The sequence below is a fragment of the Labrus mixtus genome, chromosome 24, assembly GCF_963584025.1.
Source record: "Labrus mixtus chromosome 24, fLabMix1.1, whole genome shotgun sequence".
In the NCBI taxonomy this organism is placed as follows: Eukaryota; Metazoa; Chordata; class Actinopteri; order Labriformes; family Labridae; genus Labrus; species Labrus mixtus.
Window position 1 is genome coordinate 668,769 of NC_083635.1, and position 23,639 is coordinate 692,407.

General features: G+C 41.9%; 1 protein-coding gene across 1 annotated transcript in view; it reads right to left on the minus strand.

Annotated features, from left to right (window-relative positions):
- Positions 1 to 385: 385 nt before the first annotated feature.
- Positions 386 to 23,639, minus strand: part of mgat5 (alpha-1,6-mannosylglycoprotein 6-beta-N-acetylglucosaminyltransferase) — a 95,270-nt gene continuing 72,016 nt past the window's right edge. Inside the window, exons 12-17 of the mRNA XM_061032209.1 lie at positions 13,367 to 13,516; positions 6,843 to 6,989; positions 6,640 to 6,756; positions 5,753 to 5,827; positions 5,405 to 5,562; positions 386 to 4,329 (exon numbers count right to left, since the gene is read on the minus strand). Of these exons, the coding sequence (XP_060888192.1) occupies positions 4,131 to 4,329; positions 5,405 to 5,562; positions 5,753 to 5,827; positions 6,640 to 6,756; positions 6,843 to 6,989; positions 13,367 to 13,516 (846 nt within the window). The 3' untranslated portion in view covers positions 386 to 4,130. The remainder of the gene's footprint in view (positions 4,330 to 5,404; positions 5,563 to 5,752; positions 5,828 to 6,639; positions 6,757 to 6,842; positions 6,990 to 13,366; positions 13,517 to 23,639) is intronic.

The window sequence follows — 23,639 nt, forward strand, 5'->3', positions numbered from 1 at the left end:
GGTGGGGTGCCTAGCTCAGGGGCACCTCTGCAGTGCTCAGGAAGTGGACTGGCACCTCTCTAGCTACCAGACTGATTTCTGGTCTTGGTCTGTGCCAGGATTTGAACCGGTGACCCTCTGATTCCCAACCCAAGTCCCTACAGACTGAGCTACTGCCGCCCACAACTTACCATTATATAAGAATATATTTAACTCAAATACGAAGAAAACTTCAATCAGACACACTTCTAAACACGCTTCTGATTGGTGGAGTAACTATACACATACCTTCATACAATAACTATAACTATGTTCATTAAAATTAAAAATAACTTGATTTATCCTGTACTCGAGTAAATACTCGATCTGTGTTGCTGTGATGTAAAAAAAAACAAACCAGTCAAAGCCTTTTGTCACAGAAAAAAGGGTTTATTAAAAAATAAAGTTATATCCCTCTTTACTCGTCAAGGACTGTGAGAACAGAAAAAAACATGTTGTCATTGTGATATTCATCTTTCACTGCTTGGATCACAATCATCACGGCTCCTGTGTTTCAGACGCTGAATGCTAACTGACAGTCGACACATTTCATATCTGTGAGGTGTTCCTAATGCAGACATTCAATGAAAGACAGATATGTCGAGGAAAGCAACTGATAGTGTGACGGACAGCATGCAGTGACTAAACCTGACTAACAGAAAAGAAAGGCTTTCCCTGCTCACAGAGGAGGAGGAGAGCAAACCCTAAAACATCTTTTTTAGACGCTTCATTTGACAACAAAAAATAATTCAGTCTGTGATTTATCTCTATTAATTTAGAATCGTTTTTACAGTCACCACCTTTCTGATTCAGACATGTACATGTGTTTCTTCCTCTCAACAAATGTCTTGAAAAATGATACAATAAACTTTTATGAGTCATAAAGAACAAATCAACTTTGTACTGAGAGTCGGAGTAAACTCGTAAAGTCCAGGTATTTAAAGACTGGCTAACTTGGGACGGCACAGAAATTATCATTTTCTAAAAGCCTTATTCTTTAAATGAATCACACCTCTGACTTTTCTTTATTACAGAATCACAGCTTAAGCCCACAAGGCAGGAAGTTCAGAAAAGAAAGAAAAAGTAGCTGCAAGTAATCCAGTTTAAAGCAATAAAAAGAAAAACCAACGTGTGCTGAGTTCATCTAAATACTCCAAAAACAGTGAACACCTAGTTTTCTCTATTTATTACCTGAAATAATATCTAAATGGGAATTCATATTACTACATCTTTTTTTAGTTCAGACTGGATTCATACTTTTTATTTAAAAGCCCTGTGTCAGCATACTTCCTCTTAACCAATCAAAACACAGGGTTTGAGCCTAAAGGATTTAAATTGTTTTAAATATCAGATCGAATGCTACAATGAATTCTATTTAAAGCTGCTGTGAGGAGATTTTAGCTGGTTATGAAATCAATAGTGATGACTCTCTACGACCTACAAACGCAGATGAAGTCATAAGAATAAAGAGGCTATTTCTGTAGAGTTATTTTTAATGTCTGAAAGCGCCGCCGCAGGGTAGGTGTCGCTAACGTTAGCAACATGCTAATTTGACCTTACACCTCCAAAGATTCTCCGTAAGTGACATTTGACTCCTTAAAGACAGCAGGATGAGATTTTTACAAAAACACTTCTTACACCTGAACAAAATCAGTAAATCAGCTTTGTCCACAGGGGGGCGCCAAAATCCAAACGAACCCAGAAAAGTTCCTCACAGGAGCTTTAACTGAACACTGATTCAGCTGATTTATGGAAGGTAAAGCAGAAAGCAGTTTCTCTATCTAATGTGTGATGTTAGCTTGAGTGACTCTTTTTGCATGATGGCGTTTTAAATGATTTTGAAGCGACTCCGACCTGAGCTCCAGACAGTGACACACAAACAAACAAACACAGACCCGTCAGGCGAGGACACAAACTCGCTGAGAGTCAAAACAGAAGCAGGATCAAACGCAAGCATGAAAAGGCACATCATGTTCTAAAAAAAAAACAAAAAAAAACAAAAAACTTGGCGGCAGATCATGGACCAGCTTTAAAAAAATAACACAAAAGAAAACAATAACAATAACAACAGGCCGAGTTGACGCAGCGAAAGTCCAGGTGAGACCCTGAAGCGTTCAGGCTGAACGTGTGCAAAACAAGAGAAGAAGAAATCAAAGCACAAAGTGGATGAGGCTCCTGCTGGCTTTCACAATGAAATGAGGCACATTTGTTTACTGCTGTTCATCTTTAGAGGCAGTGATGAGAGAGGGGGGGACGACGACATCCAATCAACAGATACATCATGTGGTTAGATTTCAGTTTAAAACTAAGGCTGTCAAATGACTGATTTAAAAAACACGATTAATCAGCTAATTTCAATAGATAATCACGATTAATAACATTGTTAATGGTTTTGAAATTTAATTCTTCTGTATTTCAAAACAGTTTTTCTCATGCTTTTATTTTGAAAGTTTCTACTTAAACAAAAGGGTACTCTCTACCAGTGATCGAAGGTTTCAACTTGATAAACAGCTCATTTGAAATGAAGCAGAGAATTAGAATCTATAGTGAATTCATCATTTTTTTAATTTGCTTGTGAAAAAGTGATTTGGGGGGTTTCCTCATCACATCACTGCTGAAAGCTGAAACAACAGCACACAAAGCCAACACCCCCCCCATTAGCTTTTTTTTTGTTTATTATCATTTTTCTTAAATTACTATCCATAAATAAAAATCTATAAAAAAAAAAATTAAAGACACCCGCTCCGATAAATAAAAAAAAAGAAGATTTCCAGCAAGACACAGAGATAAAGATCTGTATACAAAATAAATTAAAAAAGGAAAACTTTCAAACCCATATGAACAATATACAGTGTTACTAGTATGTTGTTAAACCTCTGCGGATAGATTAACGTAGTGCATTTCTTCCCCGTTCACCACAACATCAACAACAACTACTTCTTCTTTTCATTTCATCTCAATTTTTTTGTTCTGGAGGCAAAAAAAAAAAAAAAAAAAAGCCTAACGACGATGAATCAAATAAAACGAGGAGTGAGAGGTTTTCTGCGTCGCAGGAACTCTTTGTTGGCATGGTTTCATCTTGTTACAGTTGACTTGAAATGATTGACAGCTGGATGGTGTGTGTGTGTGTGTGTGTGTGTGTGTGTGTGTAAACATGTCAGTGTTTCTCTGCAGCCTTTTGGGAAACTTTGGCCATGAAGGCTGTCCTGCATCTAAGGTGTAAACTCTGCTTTAAGACACCCACTCATCACATGGTTCACTGTGGCCCCGCCCCCTCCCTGATCCGGTACCCAATGAGGAGCTGGCCCCAAAAACACACACACTTTGTTCTCTTCAAAGCGTTCAGTTAACGTCAGTCGTTTAAATATGTTGAACTGAAGATATGAAATCAAGGGACTGGCTGTGTGTGTGTGTGTGTGTGTGTGTGTGTGTGTGTGTGTGTGTGACCGATCCACAGCAGCTGATTGAACGGGGTGAAGAGAGTCTGGCGCTTGTGTCAGGAAGTGATCAGAATAAAAACCTAGACACCTACATGACATGTCCGCTCTCAGTGAAGAGGAACAGGGTGGTTACAGTGTAAAACTGGGTTCTTGTGTGTGTGTGTGTGTGTGTGTGTGTGTGTGTGTGTGTGTGTGAGGGGATTCGAGCCTCCAGGCATGACAGTCCAGTGCAAACCTACCTAAAGAATAAACAGTCTAGAGATTAGACCAGGGGGAGGTGGATAGAGAGGGAGGAGTGAAGGGGGGCGGGGTCAGGGTTTAAATCGTCTGAGGTGACTCCCTTTGTTGATTCAAGTAAAGTTCCTCTGCTTCCAGGACTCGCAGCGCCCCCTGCTGGTGAATCAGAGGGGTGCTCCAGTTTGGCTGCAGGACTGTTTCACAAAAACAATAAATATGACAAACACCTGCAGTCGTGTGAATGTTTTTTTCTCTATCCAGACAAAAAAAAAACTCTGTCATGTGTTTGATTGACAGCTGCATGATGCCCATGGAGTGTGTGTCCATGTCTCTCAAACACACTCGTTAAGCTGCTCCTTTTTTAACTCCATGAAATGATGCTCCACCCCCTCTGTCAGGCCCCGCCCCCTTCCATCAGCAGCGTGTGCGTCCCTGCTATAGGCAGTCTTTGCACAGCGCCACCTGGCCCTTCATGTAGTCACGGCAGGGGCAGACACGCTGCAGCGACTGGTGGGCGCCTGCGCAGCTGAACAGCAGCAGGTCCGACTGGAAGATGCAGTGGCGGCGAGCCTCGCTGTAGGCCGGGACCACCGTGTCCGAGCTGGACTCCACTGTCTGACAGTCCACGCCAAACCTGACGGAAACACACACACACAGGTCCTTTAATCAGTATGCTTTTTGTTATTTTTGTTTAGAGTTGTTCATATGTTTCTGGAATTTAAAGGGTTAAATTCCTGATAATTATTCAATATTTGGTAGTTTTGAGCAGGGCTGAAGTTGTTTAAGAGATTTATGCAAAAAAAAGTAGAAAAAAATATCAATCTGTTCTATTTTTATATCAGTTTTTGTAAATTGGACATTTTCGCCCTCCACTGTCCAAACAGGGAACTACATTTTAAATCTGATGCTACACAACAACTAACAATGCTTCAAAGTCAATATTTTGGATAATCTTTGACATATCCAAGACTGATTTGAAAAAAAATCCCCCAGCCACCAAATATTTGTAATATGGAAAATAACTCATTTTTGTATTTTTTTTTCATGAATAACAACAGTGACATCAAGTAATCAAACTGGCATTTAAAGGGTTAAATTCCTAAAAATGATTCAATATTTGATAGTTTTGAGCAGGGCTGAAGTTGTTTAAGAGATGTATGCAGAAAAAAGTAGAAATAAATATCAATCTGTTCTATTTTTATATCAGTTTTTTGAAAGTGGACATTTTTGTCCTTAGTGACTTAAGAGGGTAGTAAACATGTTTCACAGTGTTCTATTGATCTATTAAAGAAAAGAAAATGTGCATTCCAATGTGTCAAGAGAGAGACTTTCTTATAAAAAAATGGTGCCATATGCACTAACACAGACAAAATGATAGACAGGTGAAGAGGACACATTTGACCAAATGGACAAAAATGTCCATAGTGATACAAGAGGGTTAACAAAAGCTGCGAGAGAGAAGATGAATACACTCAAGTCCAGTCATGTTCCCCTGCATCAGGCATGAAGACATGTGAACACACAGTGCCCTCCAGTGGTAATAACATGGTACTGCAGCTTACACTTTATGACAAGTTATGAATTAAAATCTGTAATGTGCTGCCACCTAATGGACACTTTAAGGACAACAAGAGACATTCTTTCATACCTGTTTTTGTCTCAATGTATAGTGTGTGTGTGTGTGTGTGTGTGTGTGTGTGGAGTCCCACCTGGCCAGGTCCTTGTCCTTGTTGAGGTGTTGGAAGAAGGATGGCTCACAGATGAGCTGCTCCTCCTGACACACCTGCTTACAGGAGCGCCCAGGATCGGCCAGCTTCACCTGCAGAGCGCTGAGCGGAGGCCACATCACCTGACCGTGGCAGAAGTCCTGACGACAAAAAAAAACATGATGATGTCACACAACAGGAAGTGCATCTCAGCGCAACACGGGGGGGCTTTGAAACAACTGAGGCATTACTTAAGAACCACAGCTGTATTTGGACATTTGGACGGCTCTCTTCAGTGTTTTGAATTTTGGACATATCGCTCCTTTAATTAAGAGTAGGGGGAGGCGGTACCTGGTTCTCGATGAAGGCGTCGACTCTCTGCAGCATCCCCTCACAGGTGAACTCATAAGGCAGGTAGGGCTCGATCTGAACACACAAACAGAAAACACAAAGGTCAGACAGAGAGACCAAAAAAGATTGATTGAGCTTACATACAAATCACAACTCTGACAATAGACAAGCATTTTTTTCCCCACTGTATCTGTGAATGTTAATGTGTGTGTGTGTGTATGTGTGTGTGTGTGCCATCCTCTCTTTGTACTTTCCTGTGAGTCCTGTCGACGTCCACAGACTCTCATTAGCAGAGGAACGTTCAAGCAGTGAGCAGCAACAACTGAAGCCTTTGTTGCAGAACCAAGTCACTTGCTGCTGTGTGTGTGTGTGTGTGTGTGTGTGTGTGTGTGTGTGTGTGTGTGTGTGTGTGTGTGTGTGTGTGTGTGTGTGTGTGTGAGCCAAGCTGGAGCCTGGTAGGCTGCAGCTCTGCCATGGATCACGAAGCATATGAGACTCTGCAGGCTTGTCCAGTGAACAAAGCCATTGTTCTGGCTCGCCCGGCGGAGTGCAACACAACACGGGGTCCCGAGCCCCCCCGGCTTTAAATATGCATGGGACGAGGACGCTGAGAAGGAAAGGATTTACTTCTTCTTCTTCTTATGGTTTAAAAAAGGTAGCTGTGCAAGGACTCACTTAGGGTAACAATAGGTTAGTCCTGGAGCAGTGTGAGGCCAGTGGGGGAATAGGGGGGGGGGGGTATAATGGTATGGAAATTAAGGCTCTCATAACAGGCTGAACCCCAGTAATCAAATTATTTCCTGTTAATGATTTAACACCAGATAGAAGATTCCTTCAGATACCAAAACAGAGATTTCAGGACAGTCTCAGTCGTTTTCAGTTTTTACCTTCTGGCTGAGGATGGAGCGGATGGCCTTCTCCACTTCTGCAGAGTTCTCGATATCCACCGTCCACACGTGCGGTTGACCGATATACACCTCAGCGTACGGATGTTGAGACGTCAGCTGCAGAGAGAGAGAGCAGAGGTTGTAAATAAAAAAAAAAACCTTTAAGACCTTCACCTTCACAGATCATGTGCAGGTCCTGTCACCTCTCTCAGCGTGGGTTTGCCCTTGAAGAAGTCGGTGTTCTTGCTGCTTTTGGGCGGGTTGAATTTGGGGTTGAGGAAAGCGCAGCCGTTGGCGATGGCCTCCAGGGGGGCGGGACCCTCGTAGGGGAAGGAAAGGCCCACAAACAACTAAAGTGGAGAGAAAACACAGAGAACAAGCTGAAGCATTAGCCTGAATCAAGAGCAACTTTTTGTTTTATTTCTTTTAAATCGCTGCTTAAGGAGCTGCATCAGGAGAAATTTCAACCCTGACTTATCCTGTGTTCAAACTTAAGATAAAGACAGAAACCAAGGGGAGAGAGGGAGGGGGGGCAGAGAGAGAGGGGGGGGGGCAGAGAGAGAGAGGGGGGGAGAGAGAGAGAAAAAGAGAGAGGGACAGAGAGAGAGAGGGGGAGAGAGAGAGGGAGAAACAGAGAGAGAGTTAGAGAGAGAAAAAGAGAGAGGGACAGAGAGAGAGAGGGAGACAGAAAGAGAGAGAGAGAGGGAGAGAGAGAGAGAGAGAGAGTGGGGAACCACAGGTCAGAATCGAACCTTGAATGCCCGCTCTTGAGGACTTATGCCTCCTTACATGGTGCTCACAGGAACATGTTCAACACTGAAGGCAGGAGGGAGATGCCACATGGCACTGTCCTGAGAGCTGACAGTTTTGCAACTTCAGAAATAAGCAGAAAGACAAAGCAGCCGGTAAGTATGGCGGGTTAGCTGGGTAAGAAGTTCCCTGGCTGTGTTGAGGAGTTTCTGTTGTTTGCTGATAGCAGCAGTTAGCCCTTGTTGACGCAAACCTCCCGTGTTATCAGCAGAAAAAAAACAGCAGGGACAGCACTTTTTACTTTGTAACACAAGGGAGTGTTATATTGACGCAGCAGTGTAAGGATAGTAAAGAGGGATTACTGGGACACTATGCAGATCAAACAACAGTACCTCATTAGTCCAATAAGAGCACTTTACAAATCTGACTTACAGCATGGCCTATTTGAAATGAAATCTAAGGACTTATTGAAACTGTCCTCTCTGGAGGTCACAAACTAGTCCTTGTCTTAGCCGCCTTTACTTTAAGTACATACTCTACAGTCTGTATTTGGCAATCATCATGTTAGCATCCATACAAAGTGAAAAACAAACAAATAACACCAAAAATCTCCACCATGTGTACAACCTATCCCACCAGTTTTATTTTACATCATTTTGTTACTACACTGTCCCCATGTTTTTCTTTTTGTCCTGTTTGCTCATTTACTTATTTTGTCCCTCTTTCTAATTAATTCATTTTATTTACTGACCCTTTTCCTTTTGTTTTGTTTGTTTGTTTGTTTTTGTCTAAATCTGCTTGCAAAACTGTATCGTACCACAGTTCCCCTCTTGTTCGACGACGACGACGACGACAATAGGCGAGTGGCTCATTTACTGGAGGGCCAGAGTTGGCCCCGGCTACAATGGCCGGTCTGTGTGTGTTTGCATTGTCCAGCATGAGGTGACCATAACACTGCAGCAGACAGTTCACTTCTACATGACACAGTGTTGCTTTAACAAACAGTGCAGTATAGTGCAGAGTCTGTTTTTTAAATAATCACACCAAACAAGTGGATTTTTACTCTCCTGGTGCATGTGTGAAAATAACAAATTGTTTCGAGTTAACAGCTTTGTTAGCTTTGCACACTTTCTGCCAACAGGGGGCAGCAAAGCACATCCTTTTTTTCCCCTCCCCTTCAAGTGTCTGGATGTTGTGCATGCATGCAAAAGCACTTCAATGCTAGGAAACAGTCACCCACTATTTATAGAGAGCGATGAGGGGAGGGGATGAGGAGAGAGAGAGAGAGAGGGAGAGAGAGAGAGAGAGCTGCCATGGCTGAGAAGAAAAGCAGCAAATCTGTGGTGACGAAAAGGTAGTATGAATGATGCCTGCATCTTCTATGTGACATTCGCAGATTTCAAATGAGGAATCAATAAGAATTGTGGCATTTACCTAAAGGCTCTCTAAAAGCTGCTTTGTATATTCATGTCCATGCCCACTGCACGGCTTAGTGCAGCACGTCAAGGACACTCTGAATAAAGAATGCAACGTTACACATCTGAGCTGTTGTTCTATTGATTTTTTTTCACTCCCTTATGAAATGCCCGCCTTAGCGTGCATTTAAATCCCGATCCTTATCCATTACACATGCAAGTGCTGTAACACCCAGTATGAAGGGTGACATTATAGAACAGCAATTAAATGTCACAGGCTCTAAAGGACAAATGCCACACAACCATTGAAATTCTTCTCTTTAAGAAGTACATCATCCTCTTGTTTTTGTTCATTGGTCTGCAGAGGCTTTCATTCATAACAATGCATCCTATTTTGGGGTGGCTGAGGCTCAAGGTCGGGGGTTCAATCCCCGGCTCCTGCATGTGCAGCCACATGTCCGACGTGACCTTGGGCGAAACACTTAACCGCAAGTTGCTCCCTCTGCTTCCTCAACGGCATGAGAATGTGTATGAATGGGATGAGTTAATACTGATGGAGTCTTTACACAGCGGCCTCTACCATCAGTGTGTGAATGTGTAGGTGTGACCTGCGGTTTAAAAGCACCTCAAGTATTCAGAAGACTAGAAAAGTGCAACACAAGCTCAGGTTCATTTACAACTGGGGTGCAAACAAATGCCATCCATTGACTGTATATAAATATGGACAAAGCATCTCAGTCTCCTTTTGTTGTAAGAAAAAAAGTGAAGCCAAACTAGCCTGCGCTGACATAATGCGCTGAAATATGCAAATTACCGCTGTATACACGATCAAGTCCATTGATTACTATTTCAAGTATCTTGTAACTACAGATGTTCCTAGCTGACTAAGTCCCTAGTTGGCTAAACGTATATACATTTTGTTTGACTTTTTGACTAAAGGTAAGAAAACACTCAGAAAACAGTGAAGCAAAAAGATTTGTTTTTCCCAGTTTTGCTAAGGTTAGCATCGCTAGCCGTGCCAGTCTTCTTTCCTCCCCGCGGGTTAACATCCACATGCCTGAATGTGACACAGTCTAGATCAAAATACTGCCACATGGCACTGCTCCATCCAGATGCTATCCCTTCACTGTGCCTGTTTACATCCAGGTAATACAGTTGGAAGAGCAGGCTTATTCACTAGAGCTACAGCCAGTGTACTTGTAGCAATAGCGACTTAGCTTGTTAAATATCCTAAATGTTGTGGAGTCAAAAGTACAATATTGCTCTAAAATGTATAGATGAACAAAATGAAAAAGAAGCTCATAGGTTGATTTTTATTACCTTACATATGATGTAAATTGGGCCTTAGAAAAAACAAGTAATAAATCATAATATAAAACATTGTTACATTAATAAATGTGAGATTAATCTTCATATACGAGAGGCCCACATGCTTAAGTATGTAATATACACATAAAAGACTATGATTCCTTTGTAAGGAGGCTCATTTAACTTTGAAAAATGTCTCCACTTACATCTTCTATTAGCATAAAAGGCCCTAAAAAGAATACATTGTCCAGAAGAGACTGGAATATCTGATACTTAACATTAAATGATTTTCCTTTCTTCACACATCAGCAGTGTTGCAAAAGCTTTTGCATCAATGATCCTGTAAGAGTTCCAGTTCAGTGAGAATGGGGACAAAATAGAGCTCCAATTAAAGAAACTGTATCAAGTTTAAACCTCAGCCTATGAAGTCTCCTGGCCCTGTAAGCCCCATGCCACATCAGGTAAAACATACAGTACACTGAGTCTAATGAGCTGCAGGGCTAATTAAGCTGTTAGTGCTTTGAATTTCTATTTCCAGCACCTGCCATGGGATGTTTATGTGTTCTACTTTGCGAGAAAGTGATGACAACATGGATGTAGAAAAACAAAAAAGGCAGAGTTGAAATTGGTTAAGACAACTTTACAAAACGAGCTCCTTGCCAGTTTCATAAACAGATCTCTGGTTAATGTGTAAGCAGTGGGTGTGGAGGAGAGAGAAAATGAGAAGCACATGTGAGACAAATGAGAGGCAGGCAGAAAAAAAGGAAAAAATAAAGAGATAGACAGATAGAAATATCTGAAACCTTTTGACTCTGTCAGCCTTCAACATGACGCAGGAAAGCTTTGGTTTGATCATTGACACTTTCCCCCCCTAGATACGGCACGGCAACGTCAAGAGTTTATTTCAGGAACACTTTGTTGGAGAGATAATCAAATGTCAGACGTCACTGGCGACATTCTTCCTCATAAAAACAAATCCACAATCGCGAGTGTCTTCACAAAATACTCACTCTGCAATAGTTCAACCCAAGAAGGCCAATAAGCTCAGGTCTAAGGGGCGGGTCTATATCCCATCCCGCCCACTACGCTCTGTCCTTTGCCCCTTTAAAGGAGCAATATGGAGCTCTGACACCTGGTGTTTAAAATGGGCACTGCAGTTCAAAAATCAAAACATTGAAGAGCTCACGCGGTTGGTTATGTGCAGGACAGAGAAGCTTCAGTGTTTAGCCAGCACTGTATCGGATCTCCATTTTTCAAATATTCATCCTAGATTTACCACGTTTATTGTCCTGGAGTTTTTTAAGAAGAATGCTGAGGCTGTTTAGGTCGGGTAGAATCAGTTATATTTGAACCAGTTTGCTAGCCTTCTTCCATCACTGCAACACCTGTTGGTTTGCCGTCTGCCTGGCGAACCGAGGGGCCTCCAAAATGGCCTTGAAGCCGCATACCTTCTCAGGTCAAAACAGAAAACAGAGCACTGGAATCTTAACTTAGAAGGAGGACATACTGGCTGCTGTATTGTTGACATGTTTCTTAAATGTCTGATGATAAAGTAGATACTATAGAAGTTTGTAATATTTCCAATGACTGGTAAAGACGATCCTGATGTCTGTGTATAATAATAAAGCCACTCTTTCTCAGCAGCCTTTGAGAGTATGAAAAAAAAAGACGCTGATTCCCCCTTTGTCTCCTCTGTCAATGCCTCCACATTAACGGGTTCATGTGCTCAAAACAAAGCTGGCTTCTTCCAGCCAGGCAATCATATTAAGCTGCATCACTGTTTGGAATCTTTGCAGAACAAAAGGAGGCTGAAACCTCAACCCATCCTTTTTCTAAAGCTGGCCTGAATCATGATCTATGCGCTCTCTTGCGTTCTCTATCAATGTCGCAGCTCTCGTCTGATGTCGCTCCTCTCCGTCGGCTTCTCCTCCCTCCCCTGGTCTGATGGGAAAGTATGAGGTTTCAAAGGTTAAGAAATCGAAGCTCCCTCCACCTTATTCTTTTGAAAAGGATGACGACTGGAGCCAGAAAAAAAACAAAACAGAATACATCCCTTCAAAGCCAGCACTAATGATGGTTTTCCCCTTCAGCAAACAATGTTGTCAGGTTTTTGAGGCTCATGTGATCTAAATGTAGTTTCCCTACAGGACATGTTAATGCTCTCCACTATGTTAAAAGCAGACAAGAAAGGTAGACCCTGGAAAATCTGCTGGCCTGATCTGATACTATATTTTATAACCCCTAAAATAAAAAGTGTGCACACAGCTGAGGTTGGAAGGAGTCTGTAACAACTGAGCTGGAACTTCCCAGAACTGTCTTGTATATAATGCATCAAGATTGAAGTTAAGGATTTATAACTCATGGATCGTCGATTAGAGGCAACATGAGAACTCCGCTAGACCCGGCTTTCAGCACTGTGACAAAACAAAGCTATTTGTTATGTTCAACAGCTCAATGTGTATTCTGTGGACATGTGTGTGTGTTTAACAAAGAGCTAGCCACACATAGTACAACACAGTCGCTCTGCACTTTCTGTGGCTGTGTCCTTGTCTTTGGGAATGAGAGCAGTTTGAGTTCAGAGAAGAAGAGACAAGTGATGGTGTGAATGGAGAAGTCTCTCTGTGGACGGCTGGACTGAGGACAGACTTGGACAAACTGCAGCCACCCAGAACAAGTGACTGACCTTTTAAAACAACTTTGTAGCACTGGGATGTCATTTGAAATAATTACAGTAGGCGTCTGTGATTTTAGACACAATGACTCACTTTTACTATCACTCTAGACCAGTGGTTCCCAAAGTGGGGGTCGCTAGACACTCGCTTGACACTCGCTAGACACTGGCATTAGAACACCACGCAGTAGCCCAAACGCCATCATATTATTTTTGTAATTTATTTTAAGAAACTACTTTTTTGTATATATTTTCAAATTAATAGAGTTAGAGTAACAGTGTCTAGCCAGTGTCTAGTGAGTGTCGCTTGACACTCGCTAGACACCCTGCTAGACACTCGCTAGACACTCTTACCCTAACCCCTAACCCTATTAATTTGAAAGTATATACAAAAAAAGTAGTTTCTTACAACAAATTACAAAAATAATATGATGGTGTTTGGGCTACTGCGTGGTGTTCTAATGCCAGTGTTTGGAGAGGCGTTTTAACCACCTCCAGAGACAATGGGGGTCCCCAGTCAGTCCAGGGCTGAAAAGTTAGGGAACCCATGCTCTAGATCTACTTTCCATCTGGGCCGACTCACCTTGGTTTCTCGGAGGAGGAACTGCAGGTCTCGGCCGCTCAGGATGCCGTGGTTCTTGACGTAGCTTGGGAGGTGCACAGTGCTGGTGCCATGAACGGTGCCGTGGACCTCCATGTAGCTGTGGATGATGTCCAGGTATTTCTTTTTGTCCTGGAACAAACAGGGGAGGGAACCTTCAGTACTTTCACGATCACTATTCATGAAGAGAGATTTGAAGGTCTTATCTGATGAGTGAGTCAGACCATTAAAAAACATCACTTGCTGCTTCTGCTGCAAAAAAAACCCTGGCAGGATATTGGATTTATTTAGTATTAAAAAACAAAGCATTTCGATTAGATTAAGCTTGTGTAACCCATAACTCGTTGTTGAACAAACCAATCTTTTATGAGGGGATCAGTATCATTACTTTTATTCTCTGGCCTGGTGAACTTTTGTTCAAGCTACCTGACTGACCATCTGGCCACAATGGCAAGCCGAGCTAAAAATAACCCTGTATGAGGAGCATCAGTGCACATAAAAACCCTGCTATTGTTATTGAAGTCCACCTGTTCCTTGATGTCCTTGTTCAAAGACAATAAAGCATTCAAAGCAAGCCTATAAAGCTCAGCTTCCTTTATAATGTCAGTCAAATCCAGCCTGCTGATGATGTCATAGTGATGTCATCGGGGTCACATCAGCTTGCACAATTGGATATTTTTAATCAATTTGCAAACAACAGGCTGCACAGATGTGTGCATTTACAGGGTGGTAAGATTCAAACTAAAACAATGGCTTCATGCTGAAAAACATTTCCAATGTTGGCAAATAATGTTAACATGACTACGTAGTTGGGTGAGTAATGAACATTGACATATTGTTGAAGCTAGCTTGATGCTAGCTCATCGAATAGAGCTCTGACCGGGAGTACTCGGCATACTAACGGGTGGGTTAGCATGCAGTGTGAGTATGTATATTTTGAGTATGTACTAGGCAGTATGTAGTTTCTATATTAGAGTCAGTTAATAATGTGAAATAATCATGTCTACCCGCCCATATTTTCTATTCAGTGTTATTTATCTGTTTTTATTACTTCCACCTTGGCAAAGACCCTTGGAGACCATTTATTTGCAGCCCTCCATACAAATGTTTTTAATGCTCCCTTTTTCTCTCGCTTCAAGTGTGCTTTCATCTTCAAGGGCACTTTAAATGTTCCTTGAATTTACTGCAGGGGTTGCACTTTGCGTCTGCGTTCTTTCATGGAGGGCTTTGAATTTGGGATCAAGCTAATAACAGTCCAGCATTTATTGAAGCGGAAAATATTTGTGCTAGGGTTATGAAATTATGTTCATAACTATACCCCTAAAGTAATAATTGACTTTAAGAATTGGGTCAGTAGCTTCTTGGACTGGCCTACAGTATCATACTGTAAGTTACTTTTCTAGCCTTCTGAATACTCAAAGTGCTTTTACACCGCATTCACACACTGATGGTAGAGGCTGCTATATGAAGTGACCAAGCAGAGAGAGAAACTTGGTTAGTATCTTGTCCAAGGACACACTGCAGGAGGTGGGGATCAAACCCGAGACGACTCAACCAACTGAGCCACAGCCAAAGCCGCCCCTTGACAGGGTTGTTGGCAGACCCTGTCAAGATGCTCACAGTAGACCCACATGAGTGTATTTAAAAAAATAAGTCAGGTTAATCAGTTTGGATGGAAACAAGCTTTTATAATAAAAGTCCTTTGATCGTCCCCTCACTGAGATAGTCACAGCAAGACTTTGATTTTAAAAAAAAACGAGGACACGACTGCCGCTCAACCCAGGCAAATCTGCACACAAAATATTCCCCCGTGTCTCCTGCTGGAATTCAGAGCAAAAATGTGTCTATTTTTTTCTTTTTCTCACCGTCTTTTGGTCCATATGGGAGCGACTCACACTACGGTCGAAAGCTTTTAAAAAGGTGGCAGTATAGATGAAAGGCGGCCGTTTTCTACCTTAATGACAGGATGCCTCAGAGGTGCCTTCAGCACTATGTTTACACACACTGATACACACCAAAATATTATGGATTACCGATAGTTTCAGCACTCATGAGGCAGGCGGGAACTCCTCATTATTGTTCAAGCTATGCGTTAACAATTTACACACAAGCCCGCCTTTGAACCAGTCTTGCCTCCAGGACATTTCTCTGTACTCCCTGACAATGTGTGTGTGTGTGTGTGTGTCCACTTCAGTGCTTCCTTTTCAGGTTTAAATTTCAGGTAGCCGCTCGTCAGAGTCCCTGGAGGCATGGCTATCTGATGCCTCCAGCCAGTCTGCTGTAACTAAAGCAGCCTGCTGTGAATGTGTGTGAGAGTGTGTGAGAAAGAAACCGATAAAAGTCCTAATTAAGAAGGTGAAATCTCTATCCTGTAATCGTTTCACTCAGGAGAGCAAGGATTTGTTATGTGTGTGTGTATGAAGGGATTTATAAATGAGTTTCTGGTGCCAACCTTCAGAGACACAGAAACATGTCACCACACACACACACAAATAGACACTTTGAGAATCTTTAGAGGGGTTAACACATGAAAAAAAAAGCTGAAACTTATTGTTTTTGCAAAGAAAATTGTTTAAAAAAATGTGAGAGACCAAGAGAAAATACATCATGAAGTCTCTTAAGGCAGCAGAATGTGTGCGGTGTTTGTTTTCACTGCTTGAGTAGCTTTGTGTGTGTGTGTATGTGCAGCAGAAGAACATAAGATTGCCATGACCCTTTGAGGCAAGTGCCACACAAAGGTTTACGGTGAAAGGACATCATTTGCCAGATGCTCTGTGAAGCGTGGACACACACACACACACACACACACACACACACACACACACACACACACACACACACACACACACACACACACACACACACACACACACACACACACACACACACACACACACACACACACACACACACACACACACACACACACACACACACACACACCACACACACACACACACACACACACACACACACACACACAGAGACTCACTTAGGCTGGAAAAAAGAGGAGAAAAATGCATTTAAACAAGGTGAAAGATTTATAAAAAAAAATAGTCCCCAGCTCTGCCAAACTAGGAAAACATGCTAATAACGTTGGAAAAAAGCTGTAAACATGTAAAAAGACTAAGAACTACAGAGATGTATGCTGCTAAGTAAGTATTTAATCAATATCAGGTTCTGTGTTTCTTTCAGCAGGGCCAAATGGGGGTCCTGCGCATTATCATTCCTAAACCGCCCTAGCATCTTCGGTTCTCCCGCTCGATCATGAGTAACTACAGGTTTCAAAATAAATCTGCACTTTTGCAAGCTAGCTAGGCCTTCATTCTGCATGTGCATCTTCCTTGGATGCAAGAATGTGAATTGCAATTTTTTGACAGATTAATAATGGGGTGTCAACTTCATTTCAGTCCAGTCTTGGCTGTAAGCACATCATAAAGTAGAGTGTTTACAATACAAGATGGTTTTCCTGTTTAAGCCCATGTGGGAACAGAATCTGTGTATTCATCTGTATGTACTCGTCCTGGATGTAAACATCTCCCTGCACATGCAACTTGCAATTTGAAACTAGGAAGCAGATCACTTGCGGCAGCCTTGTACAGGAGTGTGCGCTTAGGGAGTTATAAAATAACTGCTTAAGCCGGAGAGGCCGATTGAAGCAGGAGAGAGGGAGGAGGAGGACGTGAGTTTTATGACCTTGTAAATCAGAGGGAATTTGTAAAGCCTGTGCTCGGAGAGGAAACAGGAGAGGTAGCGGCTGCTTTCTGTCAGCGGAGGGGAGAGAGTTGAGGGATGAGTGTCCAGGGAGCAACGCTAACAGGCTGAGACACGCAACCCTCTTTCAGAGTCACAGCGCGGAAGTGAAGACAAAACAAGGTGGTGATACACAGTTAGCTTGCTATTGATGCTACCGTCCCATTTTTACGACTGCTTGCAATACATGACTTTAGAAAAAAAAAAAAGGTGCATCAGTTCCAAAGCAATGCATTTTAAATCTGTTGAACTTGACAGTCAGCTCCGTTTGACTGCACTTAAGCTCAGCATAGCTTCGAGCTAAATGCTAGATTCGAGCTAACACTAGCATGTGGGCAATTGGTCTATTAAGCGATTAAGCATCGTCACCCTCCCTAGTCAGCAAGAGAATTACTGGTTGGTTTAATTTCTCATATTTTAATTAATTTAAGCCACAATGCCAGTTTAATGTTGTGTCTAAGCTGTAATGAAGCCACCCGCCACTAGATGGGGCTGTAGCTCCTGTTAATGGGTCTGCTCTCCCCGCTCTATTGCCTGGATGTAAACCAGCACATTGGAGGAATCGCACCTCTTACTGTAAGAGCACTCCTCTTGTGGGAGAATGTGCCATGTTCAGTGGCAAAAACTAGAACATCACTAGGTAACACCAGCACAGTTAGCATGTTAAAAGGCTAAAGTTTAAAGAAGCGCAGTGGGATTTTGGCTAGTGGCCTTCATCAGGGTCATCCATGAATGCGGCTGTCTTATGTGTTAATAAAGTTGATCTTCAAACTACCAGTGTTGATGGAGCTTTTTGACCTCCTTTCACTCTTCAGGCTCTGGTGTTGCTGGAGCTTTTAAAATAGGCTAATGTTTAGCAGCTATAACGCTTAATGTCAAAAAATAAAATATACCATGTTGACTATCTCACTTTTGCGCATGAATATGCTAATGTTGGCTAAAGAGCACAAAACACAAAACGGTTGACAAACGAGCGCTAGCACGATTAGCATGCTTCATGTAGCTAGCTAGAAATACTTATTTAATTATTGTCACCCAGTTAAGGATTACTCTAGCACACAATCTACATCAGAGACTACAAAAAGCACATCTGCAATGTAATACTGTCAGTCCATCTAAGTGTCCCTTCTCCTTTCATTGCTTTTTGGAGAGTAGCATCATAGCTACGGCTTCAACTGTCTAATTGTCGGTATGTCATGATATCAGCTAACTCGATGTGAGTGTAAAGTACTGTTTTTTATTACATCTTTCATCTTTACATCTTTGTAGAGCAGCAGGGCTGGGCGCAGTTTGTGATGTTTCAGCGTTTTATCTCGACAGGGAGTAGTGTCAGGACACAAAAGAGAGAGCAGATTAAGATAGCTCTGAAGCACTTTCCAACTGAAACAATAAACTCACACTCTCCTTTTGTTTTTAGATTATGTTCTGTCTTAAGTTGTATTTTCTGATGATGTACAAGACTGTATTTCATCCGTAAGATTTTTTGTCTAGTCAGTGAATGTGTGGAGCAGACTCTTTCTGTGTGATAGTTTGTGAGCGCATACCGCATACCGTCAAGGAGCAAAAGGAGAGTGTTTGCCTCATCAGAATGCAGACAGGTGCACTCCGTTCGGCTTACTCAACCGTCAAACTGCCTTCCATATTAAAACATCAAACGCACCTGGGATCATCTTCCCATTTGATATCATTTCCAGCTGCCACTCTCTTTGGGCCCCGAGATCTGGAAGCTTGTCAGTCAAGACCAAAAAAAAAAAAGTTCCCTTTATCTCCCACATAACCCTCGCAGCCATTCTTTCAAGCAGCGCTCATTATACACACAGCTCTGTCTGCAGTGATGTCATCATGTTGAGTCAGGAAGATAACACCACCAGTGGTTCGTTTTAAGTGTGGTGATTTTGCAAAAGAGCACTTTAGCAATTAGCGAGACTTTTTTAACCAACACATTGACCTCTTTCTATATGGAGGACAACCGTTTACAGGGATGATGTCATCACTGAATATCTCAATGGGAAGGTAGAAGTCACCATGGTTCATGGTTAGGATTGATATGCCACAGCTTAGGAGGTGGAGCTTCTATTGGGGCAGTTTGTCTGTCCTTTAAATATTAATTCAATTCAATTTGATATTGTCTGAAACTGAACTTGTCTGATTGCTCTGCAGAAGCATTCGCTCTGTCTTATATTCATACATGGATACGTTTATGCACTGCATTTTGATATGCGTATTTGATTCCAAGGGCAAAGTTTTTTTCAAAGTCTCTTGGTTTGTGCATCAACTCGTGAGATTTTACTGCAAGGGGGGGGGGAGAAGTTGTATAATGCCCTGTAGATAGGAGCTGTGTCTGTTTTTGCTCAGTGTTATACTTTCAATTATTTAGATCATGAAATCAAATCCTTAAAGATCGCTTGGTTTCATGTCTTAGCTGTTGTACATGGTAGAACCTTTGATTTCTGGACACTGATATTTAAAATGTTCAGTGTCAGACATTAATTAAGTGGACATACGCTTATTAAAAGTCATATATTATCCTCCTTTTCAACAAGTTTGAATAAGTCTCAGAGCTCCCTAAAACATGTCTGAGAAGTTTCTTACTGAAGATCCACTCTGATCCTGTATTTGATCATGCCTATAAACCCCTCTATTTCAGCCCTGCTCAGAACAGGCTGTTTCTGTGTCTGTAGCTTTAAATATGTAAATGAGCTGTGTCTGACCACGCCCCCTCTCTGGAAGGGCTTGGGTGTACTCAGGCTTTCTTCACCATGCCCAGGTAGACTCAGAGGGCAGAACAAACACCTAGCTATGGGAGTGTCACCCACCTGGGGGAGGAGCTACTGCCCTTTGTGATGCCATGAAGGGAAAATCTCCAAACGGCCTGTTTGAGCACACATTTTCTGAAAAGTGGAGCAAGAACAAGACGGAGAGGATGGACTTTTCTCATAATTGGGGGGTTTGTAGACAGACTAGAGACACATATTAGTGTTAGAAAAAAACATGCTAAAGTGTATTTTGCATAATATGTGACCTTTAAAGTATACTGAAATGGACAGTTTCTACAGTAGAAATGCCATTTGGACATCAAAATGCAAAAAATGAAAAACTGGGATCATTCTAATGGTTTATTAAAGTGTGATATAAGGCTCATTTAAGTTGAATGCATAAATATGTATGACTCTACTGTTAATTTAATTCGGCCTATTGATTAAATCGGTGGTATAAATGGTGACAGAGATTTTCCTTTAGGCAGCACTAGCGTTTGCCACTTTCTCCTGACTTATTTCAGTCTGCTTTCTTTTGATCTGAAGTGCAGCAAATGTTGCACACTTAGGATCTGTGCCACTATATAACGCCATCACTGCAGATAAAAGATGTGTGCATGACAGAAAGACTTGTAAATAAAAAGCTGTGTAAATAACACTTTCAAAATCCCTGCAGATACATGGGGCAGTTAAGTGTAACAGTGTGCTCGGAGCGCAGTAAGCAGGCGTTATTTACTTCAGTGCCACGCCCCATTAAACATTACAGTGTAACCTATTTGATTTGGTTGGCTGGCAATATTTTAAACATCAGACAGCCGAGGAGGAGCTTGATCGATGAAAAATGAGCCCCTGCTACGTATATGCGAGCTGCATAATCAAGTGGAACCAACTGGGCTAATGTTCAGGAGCAAACATCAAACACATGCAACAGCTATAGTCTTACTGTATGCCCTGCAGCGATGGAAACATCTGTAATAGTACATGCTTCATTGGACGCAATTGTACAAAATGGAAGCAAGGGGTGTTTTAGCATAATATCCATGCATTTAAATCACTACCTATTGAAGCATGCTATGAAGAAAACAGGTGCCAATTGGGAGAGGGAGATATTATTTCAAGAATAATTAACACAACATTTGGTGTGATCAGTCAGCGGTAAAGCAGTTGGGCTTGTTAATCTATTTGAACATATGCTATAACTTATTTTCATTCTAAAATGTTGCTCTATTTGAGTTTTTTTTTTGTTCATTTCATTGATAAATATATTTTTTAATGTCCAGGGGCGCTGCTTTTCAACAAGGCAAGGCAGGCAACTGCTTGGGGCCCCAGGCCAGTAAGGGGCCCCCAGAGGGGCTGACGAATTTGAGATCACAGCAGTGGCTTAAAATGTGACATTAGGAGACCTCCCTAAGAGGTCGCCATATGACTGGGAGTTATAGAAAAGAATGAGAATCATTTCTTAAGTTTCTGACACCAGCAAAAGAGAAGGATAAAGCGTCCCCTCCGAATGCTCATAGCAGTTACTTTTATTTATAATGTACGTTTTCACCTAGGGCCCCAACAGACTCTACAGTAGAATCACCACTGTTTATGTTGCTCCCACTCAATCTTTGCCTCCTGATTTTCCCTTATAAATGTGGAAATCTCAGTTAGGGCGATCATGAAAGTGAACAGTTTAGACGTTGAAGGATTGTGTCCTGCTTAAGCTGAATAAAAAAATCACAGTCCATGGACCACAAGGCATGCCTGGTCATTCTGCATCAATGCAATGTCAGTGTGTCCCCATGGCAATTCAGGAGGCTACTTAGTATTTCTTTACTTTTTTTCCAAGAATCTTCAACCAAATTTGCCGGGGGGGTATATTTTCCTACTGGGAACCCTCGATCACCATCTCTGCCTGTAGAATTCAAACTCTAAAGACTGGAGTTTTAAAGAGGTCATATTATGCCCTTTTTGGGGTTCGTATATTTAATCTATGTACCTACTAAAGTATGTTCACAATAGCTAAAGTTCTAAAAAAGTGTCTGTTTTCATGTACTGCCGCTCCATGCACCGGCTCGCTTCTGACTCTCTCTCTCTAACACTCTGAAGTGCCCACGTTCAGAGTCCCCACGTGTGCCAAGTCTGATCTGATTGGTCGGCCTGTCGGCTCTGCCGTAATTGGTCAGTTGCTCAGCACGGTTCTCGGAAATGTCACGCCCCTTTTACAGCCCTATTTACTTTACTTCCTTATCTCTCCTGACTCAAGTGTATGTATCTCTTTAAATGATTCTAAAGAGAATCTTTGCTTCTTCCAAATCCTACACTACTCCAACAGTTATTGAGTGCAACATCTCTCAGTACTTACACTTCAGCTTAAACTCCAACTGGCTTTGTCTTTCACAGAATCAGCTTCATAGGCCAAATGTGTGAACAAACACAAACAATTTGACTGGTTTACAAGTTCCTCCTACACACAGAAACACTTACACAATAATGAAAGCTCTCGGACTCTACAGTAATGATAAAACCCTTCTGGATATGGCCAAAATCAATAAAAATATGACATTGGAAATTGGTAAACATTTCCCACTTAAAGCAAGCTCCTTCCTCAAAGGTCAAATGATAATAATTGAACAAGGAATTGCTTCATCGGCTCCTCAAATGGAAGATAAACTAAAGACGGTTTGATGATCAACTCAACCTGGTTATCTATCTGAAAAGAGGGCTGAAGCTCACTGTTGTCTGTTGGGATGGTTTTAGTTCCTGCTTTGCATATGCCACCACTGTATGTACAAAGGTGTGTGTGTGTGTGTGTGTGTGTGTGTGTGTGTGTGTTCCTGTCAGCCGAGTATGATTTCTCTTTCTTCTCGGTGTTCTTTGATCCGCTGCCAGAGCCCTGCAGCTTTCCCTCTCTGTACATCCTACCCAATCTGACCTTTCTCCATGTTCCCTTTTTCACCCATTAAATGCTTAAAAACAGTGACGCTGAGGCAAGCTCCAATAGAATCCCCTTATTGGTTTCCTGTCTTAGTTTGGAAGGTAATACAGATGCTTCAACAACATGGGGCAAAGAGTAGATCCCAAATGTTTAATACTAAAACTTCACTTCAGAGACAGAACAGACAGCAAGTCACTCTCCCTCTCTCTGCCTTTTTTCCAACTGGGTTGCTATGGAAACTCCTCGCTCAGAGATGGTCTGGATATTTTACTTCGGATTTCACAATCAACAATAAAAAATAATCTCATTCGCTCCTTTAAAAACAAAAAACAAAAAAAACAAATGATATTTCTGAATGTTTCTCATGCAGTTCACATGAGCGGCCTTTGACCCTTCTTCAGCTTGTATACGATTCCAACACAAGCTGATTCAAACAAAATAACATAGACGCAACCCCGGAGCATGGAGTGAAAAGTCCCCTCATGAAGGTTCTGAATAAAGGCCTGCACACACTGATAATCAGCTCACAGTCAGTTCAAATGCAACATTTCAGCTCGACTGACCTCATCAGGCATTCATGTTTCATGATGCCGACCAGCATGACTCTGAGTGTCAGACACATCCTCCCTGAGGGACGTTGAAGTCAGCAGGCAGGAGGTTCAATCTTTGCTTTTTAATTGTACTATTCCTTTAGGGTACAAGTTGGTTAAGTAAAGCATCATTATCGTCATATCGGCTGATATTATTGGCCGGCCGATTAATCGGTCAGGCTCCACAAATTTGACTTTATGTATAAAGTTTTGACTTTGACGTATACTAGTGTCAA